Source organism: Oryzias melastigma, linkage group LG17 (genome assembly GCF_002922805.2).
Source record: "Oryzias melastigma strain HK-1 linkage group LG17, ASM292280v2, whole genome shotgun sequence".
Lineage (NCBI taxonomy): Eukaryota > Metazoa > Chordata > Actinopteri > Beloniformes > Adrianichthyidae > Oryzias > Oryzias melastigma.
Window position 1 is genome coordinate 7426776 of NC_050528.1, and position 7989 is coordinate 7434764.

Sequence of the window (7989 nt, forward strand, 5' to 3'; positions counted from 1 at the left end):
AGAATATTAAACAAGAAAATGCATTTCTGAGTTTTTCTTTATTGAAAAGGCAAAACTATGATTAAAAAAATCACCGGGAACGCTTTAAAAATATAATTTTTAGATTTCTATATCATTGTGAATCAGGAGCAGACAAAAGACAAAAACCATGTTGGGCAGGCGACATGCTCTTTCCCCTTCATTCAAATGCATCACTTTTAGGTGACTAGATCCATGTACGTATTTGTTTTCCTATCTGAGCTACCAACTGGCTCAAAACTTTAAAGCTAGATAGCTCTGATATTATTCAACATTTTTTTGCACCGCTAATGTTCGTTTGGGGGTGTGAGGGGCTGTAAGCTAGCGGGAGAGAGTATAAAGTCCTCAGGAGACTCAGAGTCCTATGACAATCTTTTTAATAAAAAAATGTTCTCAATATTGTTTTAATTGTGAAGTTTTTAAGAAAAATGCCACACACACATGTTAAAAACTCAAAAAAACATGATTTTCATCGGAGGAGGATTTCAATCTGGGCGCCTCCGTATGTGGGCGGAGCTACAACCAGATGTTTTCAGCCTGATCGCTACATGGAGCGGTGTTTGTGTTTATCTCATTTAAAACGCATGGAAGATACAGATGATGTTAAGAAATCAGATTTATTTATTTTGAAGAGTCCTGAAAAAGTATCAATAATTATGTTTCATGGATGTTTGGATTCATGAGATCATTCAGAAACTCCCCCGATACATTGAGCTTCACTCTGGATTCTGTGTCTGAATTGTGTCTTTTTGTCTCTCTCTGTGACCCAGTTTGAAGGTTCGCTGTCCTGGATTAACCCCAGAGGGAAAAAATAAAACAAGAATAAAATTAGGAGACCTTTTTTTATTTATCTTGAAAATAAGAAAAATATCACAAAGTTCAAGAGGCTCAAGCCGGCAGCCTCCTCACCGCTGAGAATCTCTGTCCGACGGCATGGAGAACGAGCGCGACAGACTGGAGACCTGTCCAGGGGGTACTCCGCCTTCACCCAGCAGTAGCCGGGACGGCCTCCAGCAATCCCAGAAAGTTAGAAAAATGGATAGAAGTTCAGGTCAAAAACGGCCGATCACTGTTCCAAAGCGGGGTCCCTCGCCTAAGTTCAGATATTTAAACTCTAGCGGCGCCGCATCCGTTGTTCTAATTGCACCTCAAGACCTCAGATCGTGTCTGTACCATTGACTTTACATTAACACTGCTCGCCTCGGCCGCGCGAATCACGTCCGGTATGAACACAGGTTAACGAATCATGTCCGGTATGAACACAGCTTAATGAAGCACGGCCGGTCTGCAGGAACTATGTTCTAAAATAGATAAAAAATATAGTTGAAGTGGGTTTTTAGATGATTTCTAAAATCTTTGAGATTTTTTTTCATTGTATTGCCAAATTTTTCATCCATTCCTAATCATTATGTGACCAGCTTTAAATCAATAAATCTATTAGTTTCAGGTGCTAGATTGGCCAAACGGTGACACATACTAGCAACAGAATGATTTGAAATCAAGATTTATCTTTTTCTAGGAACATGGAAAATGTGTAAATTTTTTTTGATAACTATTCAGCGGTTTTATTAGTAGAATCATCCCATCACAAAAATTCGTATTTTATGTTTCTCTCAATAGCAAACACATGGATAACTCCTGCTGTTCTCCATAGGTCCCCATTCATTATTTTCAAGACAGCACGCTGAGCACAACAGAAACGGAAGCAGCAGGTCCAGAATTCTCTCTGTTTGGACCCAATTAGTTACTTTTCTGTGAGCTGACGGGCATGGGGGTAATTAACATATTTGTGGCCTTTTGCAGCCTCATGCACTTCAGGATTGTTTGTTCATGATCAGAGCAGCAAAAAGAAAATCAATCTATCATAGACTTTAGAAGCTTTGAAGAGTTAAAAACTACTAAATCCTTCATTTTGATTTAGTTGTGTCCTTGTTTGTTCAATAGTTATATTAAATAAAATATCTAAGATTGTGATGTAAATTATTTTACTAGAGCTGTCAGGCAATTAAATTTTTTAATCGCGATTAATTGCATTTTGTCCAGAGTTAACTCGCGATTAATCGCAAATTTACATGTGGCCTTTTTTTAAGGAAAAAAATGTGTGGTTCGTGGAATTTAGCAGTTCTACATTAATTATGAAAACAAGAATGAAAAAATTAATAGTTTTCATCAGAAATACTTTATTTTGTAACATTATATTGAGATAAACTTTCTTAACAATAAAAGGCTGTAACATAAAATGCCTAACAAAAGCCCAAGCACAAGTGAAGGGCATTTTAAATTCAAAACTTTAATCAACGTTCAGTAAAATAAAATAAAAAACATCCAAAATAAAATTTCCATAACACTTTCATGTCCATTTTTTCTCAGGACCAAATCTTTTCCTCCTCTGAACTGCAGTAATAAATGAAATAGAGATTTATCATTTCCAATTAACTTCAGTTTTTTAAAACATTAAAGACTGAGAAAAGCGGGATACTCTGTGGATAGTTTGACAGTCTTTTACTGCCGCCGCGTTCTCTGGCTGCAGCTCGATGCAGCGACGTGTCCAGCGGAGCTCACGCCATGAATATGCCGGCAGACAGACCGCTCTGCTGGGGCTGGATCACGCTTAAACCTCCAGAACATTTAGAACGTCCCCCGGTGAGCTTGCTGTTTGGAACGCCGGGGGTCCGCAGCTCTCGGGACGCGGCGCCGGACGCGAGCCGGTACCACCAGACGTGGTACTGGACGCGAACCGGAGCCGGGTTAGGGTGCAGGAGCTATCCAGGTCCTAGCGCCGGCCGGTTTTAGCTCGCAGCTCTTTGGTTGGAGACCCGCCCGTGATCTAGTGAGAGCAGCCGGTGAGTTAAAGGGCGGGACGCCCGCGAGCGCGGTATGGAAAGGCACGTATGAGAAAAATCCGCGATTAATGCGTCAAAAAAATTGTCGGCATCAAGCACATGTCAGATTAACGCGTTTTTAACACGACAAATCTGACAGCCCTATATTTTACATTTTAGTGGCTGTGAAGCATGGCAAATTTCATTATCAGTACACACAGTCACCAAACCTGTAAAATGCATTTTTTAGTTGTGCAGTAGATGAGGAAAATTGCAGGGAATCATGAATCATTACAATCATTCCTTCCTTTCATCCATACATTTTCTAAACCTGCTAAATACTATTTGGGGTCACAGAGATGCTGGAGCCTATCCCACCTACTGTTGGGCTAATTTTTTGATTTGTGGACCACAAAAGGGTTCTAAAATGTGACAGAAAGGCCAGATCAGAAAAAGATGTGTGGCGTGTTTTCATAATCAAACTCATGCTAATTTTGATTAAAAATTAATATATTTTCAAAAAGAACATTTTGGAGTTTTTAATTTCAAAACCAACTTTTTTTTCTCATTTTAGTGCCAACTGCACCAATGAGACGATGTCCATCAGAGAAAAACAGAAATGCTGCATTCATGTGCTGTTGGAATTATTGGAAAAATGTCTGTCCGACTCAGAAATTATACATGAACTTTAAAAAAACAACAACATGAATGCAGAATAACTTCCTGAACCGAGACGGAGGTCAATGTTTCTATACTGCTCCATCTATGAGAGTTCACCTAAAATACAGGGAAAATGAAACAATAATTGGGAATATCAATATAATTTATCATAGTTTGGCCGGATTATATAGTTTAACGGGCCGCTTATGGCCCCCGGGCCACAGTATGAGCACCCCTAAACATACTAAACCAATCTGTGCAAATTCAATCTCACAGTTATATGATAACCTAAGTTTCATTTACTTCTTCTTACAGTATTTCCTCAAATTAATGATGTTTATACATATATATATATATATATATATATATATGTATATGGTCTTTAAGCAGCTTTTGAGTAAGTTCAGCTTTAGTCAAAGATGAACTTTGTTGATAAATTTGATGTGAATCCATTTCCCCCGTGTTGTAATTTACTCTGGTTTGTTTTTGCTGTTGCGTGACCCAAATTCAACAAACTTTCTCTGTTGGGCCAATTATATTTGGACATACAGCGTAGTTTGCATTGATTCATGGACTGAAGCGAACCGTTTACTCACCAAACCTGCCTTTGCGCTCATCTCACTGAATAACATTGTTTCAGTGTCTTGATTTGTTCATACTTAACTTGTAAGCTATTGATATATTGGCTAATTATTAAATACATATCTTCTTAGAATTAGGACTCCCTCCTGGTAACTTTATGTAGTTTAATGTTTGACATCCTGATTTAGGCTTTTATACAGTTTGAGACTCAGCTTATTGGTTTGGCCCAATTCCTTAAAAAAAAAAACTCCCCATTTGTGAAATATCACAGTTTAAAATGAATTATTAGAATATTTTAAGGATTTTTTTAGATTAGTTAGATTAATAAATAGCAAGAATTGTTAGCTCTTTGTTTGTTTGAGTTGTGCCAAAAAAAAAAATCAGAGCAAGACATCAAAAAGTTGCTGACAACATTTATGAAGGCTTTGACTTCCTTAAAGTCCAACTCCAATCAACATTTTGATTTATTCCAACGTTCCCAGTGTTTTTATAATTATGATTATGAGGGTTTTAAGCAAGATTGAGGACATAGTTTCTGCAGAGTGACACTAGTTTATTAGAAATTTGCCTCTGAGCTGTGGGTGGAACTGTTGGCACGGAGTAAGCCCACCTCCATTTCCCATCATCTATCTTTTTACATGTTCTCTCATTAGCTTATAGCTCTTTACAACCCCAACCTAACATTACCAGTGCAGCAAAAATGGCGAGCAATATTGGAGGGAGAGTTTTGAGCCAGATACCAGCCCAGTAAATCTAGTTTGTTTAAAGTGGATGCATCAGAATGGAGCAGAGCAGGGAGCTACAAGATTTTAACTACCCCTGATCCATAACAATTTGAATAAAAAAGTAATAAAAGGAATATTTTTATCTATATATGTCATTAGAAAAATGCCACAAGAAAATGTTGAAAACACCAAAAACATATGGGAAACTGTTTTTTTTGCATATTCTTTAATATGCTGAATAACCAATGACATAATGTCAACACAAGATTCAAATTACATCCCAAGAACAATGTAAAGCCCAGAAGATCTTCGTTTTCCACTAAATCTTTTAAAAATGAAACCACTTCATCCTGAAAATGGGCGTTCTTCATGTTTTCCTTTAAGCCGCTGAGACCTGAGCAGTTTTAGTGAAGCATGGGCTTCTTTTCTCTTACTTGACTCTCACACACTCACACACACACACCATACCTTGGCAGCGTGTCTGTGCCAGCGCAGGTGCTCGGTGAAACTGTCAAAGCTGACGTAGTAGGTTTGACTCTGAGGGCCCGCCGAGCTGAAAGCCAAACAATGATTGTGCTTCTTCACCTCTTCTACCTGCAGTCAAACAGACACAAGAGTGACATCTGAGTTTGAAATGCTGACATCCCAGCTCCGGCACAAAAGACACCTAAAAAGCTGCTGCTTTCGCTGACAAACGGATGTCTTATGAAATCGCTCCCACATGAGAGGGGGGGGGTAAATAATGGTAAAACCTGCAAGGCAAAACTTTAATTAAAGAACACACCAATTGAGAAATATATGGACTGTACAGACCTGTGAAGGGCACAAGCAAACGCTTGTAAGGTACATTATTAAACTTGGAAGTCTTAGTCTAGCATATGTTCTCTTAATGAATATCCGACCGGTAAAGGAGACTGAATAGAACACTAGCGCACGCACACACACACACACTCGCACTGCAAACACATGCAGAGTCACGTGTGAGTGAAAGGTTAAGAAAGCGGGTGTGGTGGGGTATTGTGTGTCCTTTCGTGTTAGGTACACATAGCATAAAACTTTCTCAAGAATCTTGCTGATACACTCGCGCTGTCGTAAACTGATAAAAGGTACAATTTTATAGCAATCTATCGCATAAAAGTGGGTCATGATTCCAAATCAGAAGTGAACAAAACATGCTTGGTAAAAACAAGCACGTTTGTATGTCATATCATTTCTCTGTGACCTCAATTTAGGCTGAAATGAGAAGTAAACCTTACGGAACATGAAGAGGAAACACAAGTGCCATCACTTCATAAACATTTCCAGTTTTATCTAACTTTCCTATAAAAGACAAAACAAACAAATAAAAAACAAACTTGTATAAACTGTGTCACAGTTCTGTGAATTTCACATACTTTTCCTCCGATGAGCGGCAGGATGTGCATCTTCCCCGATTGGCTCTCTTTGATGGAGGAGACGATGAGGCAGGTGCCACACAGGATGACCTGGCGTCTGGTCCAGCGGTTGACCGGGAGCTGGAGCTTCCCTTTCCGGACGTTGTAGGTTCCGGACAGCTGCACCCGCTCAGAGCTCTCAATGGTTTGGGGTTTACCTGTAACAAAGAGAGGCGCCAATGTTGGACGATTAAAGTTTTGAAAAAACAAAAAATGAGTCTTTCACGTTAAAGTCTACTGTCCTGCTTTTAAAGAATGTTACGCCCCTTTTTTGGGTCTAGGGCAGGGGTATCAAACTCAAAAGCCTCCAGAAATCCTGCCATATTTGATGCTGATTACCTGGATCAGATGTGTTTGGCAAATAAGGAACTTCAAGTTGGTTGGAGAACATCTAAGACATCGGCACTTGAGGCCTGGAGTTTGACACCCCTGGTATAGGGCAGGGATCTGCAACCAGCGACTCCAGAGCCACATGTGGTTCTTTCATCTCTCCATGGTGGCTCCTTGGCCAAACGTAAAATAAGTCAGGGAGACTCCTGACCTAGCCATGTCGACCGTCAGAGTCAGCAGCTCCCTGCTAATGTCTGCCTAACCAAAACTACCTTAAGAAAACAAATAAACAAAGCCCAAAAATGAAGACTACCAAGGTCCAACCCCAAACTAAAATAACAAAACCCAGCAGTGTAAGATTGCCGAGGACAAAGTGGGGAAATAGAACAAAAAGTTATTTGAGCTTTTGCCACCAAAAAAAAAAAAAAAAAAAACACTTTTTGAGAGATGCTAGGTTCTTTTTATATTTTTGCTTTTATTTGTGCCAAAATATAGACAAAATTTATATTTATTATTAAAAAAAGAAGGTCATGAATGCAATCCAAAATCCTAAAGGTTAAAGTAAAACTATGCAGGTCCTTCTAGGTTTGGATCAGTAGAAAACAAACCCAAATGGCTCTTTTACTGGTAAAGACTGCCGACCCCTGGTCTAGGGGATCTGGAGCAGCATAGCGTAAAAATGCTATTTTCCCCAAACCTTCGTCTCAAGCTCCACCTCTTTCATCCAAAGGATGATGAGTTTTAAATCTTGGGTGGCAACCCCAGCCTAGAGCAATACAATTGGGTGAGCCCCTGCACCGGCTACGGCTACAGGAACTTCCACACCTGCCTCCGCCCGATCGGGGTTAGTGGCATTAGCAGCACTGGCAGCAGCCTACACTCCTACACTGTCGCCTACACCACCTTCAACTGATTTCTCCAGTCAAGGTCTTCCTGAGGGTTGGAGCACCCCCTACTCAATTAACTTCTACCTCAAAATGCTTTTGATCTCCAGTTTTTGTGTGTTTATGGGGATATACACATAATAGTACGTGTCAATAGCTAACAAATTTGCTTTTGCACAGTCTTCTAACTGTTTCCAAAACAAAGTCCTTTAATTCAAATGCCATGTTCAAGTACAAAAGGAGAACAGCTAACCAAACTTTAATCAAAGTACAACCAGAATTTTATAAAACTCAAGTATACCAAAAGAAATACCAACAAAATATTTAATCCAAATAGGTAACAGATCCCGGACGAGCCCCCAACTTAATTTATGCCCTTTTTCTGTCTAGGGGGATCTAGAGAAATATAACATAAAAGTAACCTTCCCCAGAGTTTTTGTCAACAAAAAAACAAAAGAGTGACTCTACTAACACCAATTAATTTATTAATTGGTAATTCATTAACTTGTGTTGGTAAAACATAGAACAAAAAAAA

General features: G+C 39.2%; 1 protein-coding gene across 1 annotated transcript in view; it reads right to left on the reverse strand.

Annotated features, from left to right (window-relative positions):
- phlpp1 (PH domain and leucine rich repeat protein phosphatase 1) overlaps nt 1-7989 on the reverse strand; it is a 71875-nt gene that overhangs the window by 27375 nt on the left and 36511 nt on the right. The window contains exons 2-3 of the mRNA XM_024273176.2: nt 6202-6398; nt 5276-5401 (exon numbers count right to left, since the gene is read on the reverse strand). Coding sequence (XP_024128944.1) covers nt 5276-5401; nt 6202-6398 — 323 coding nt within the window. The remainder of the gene's footprint in view (nt 1-5275; nt 5402-6201; nt 6399-7989) is intronic.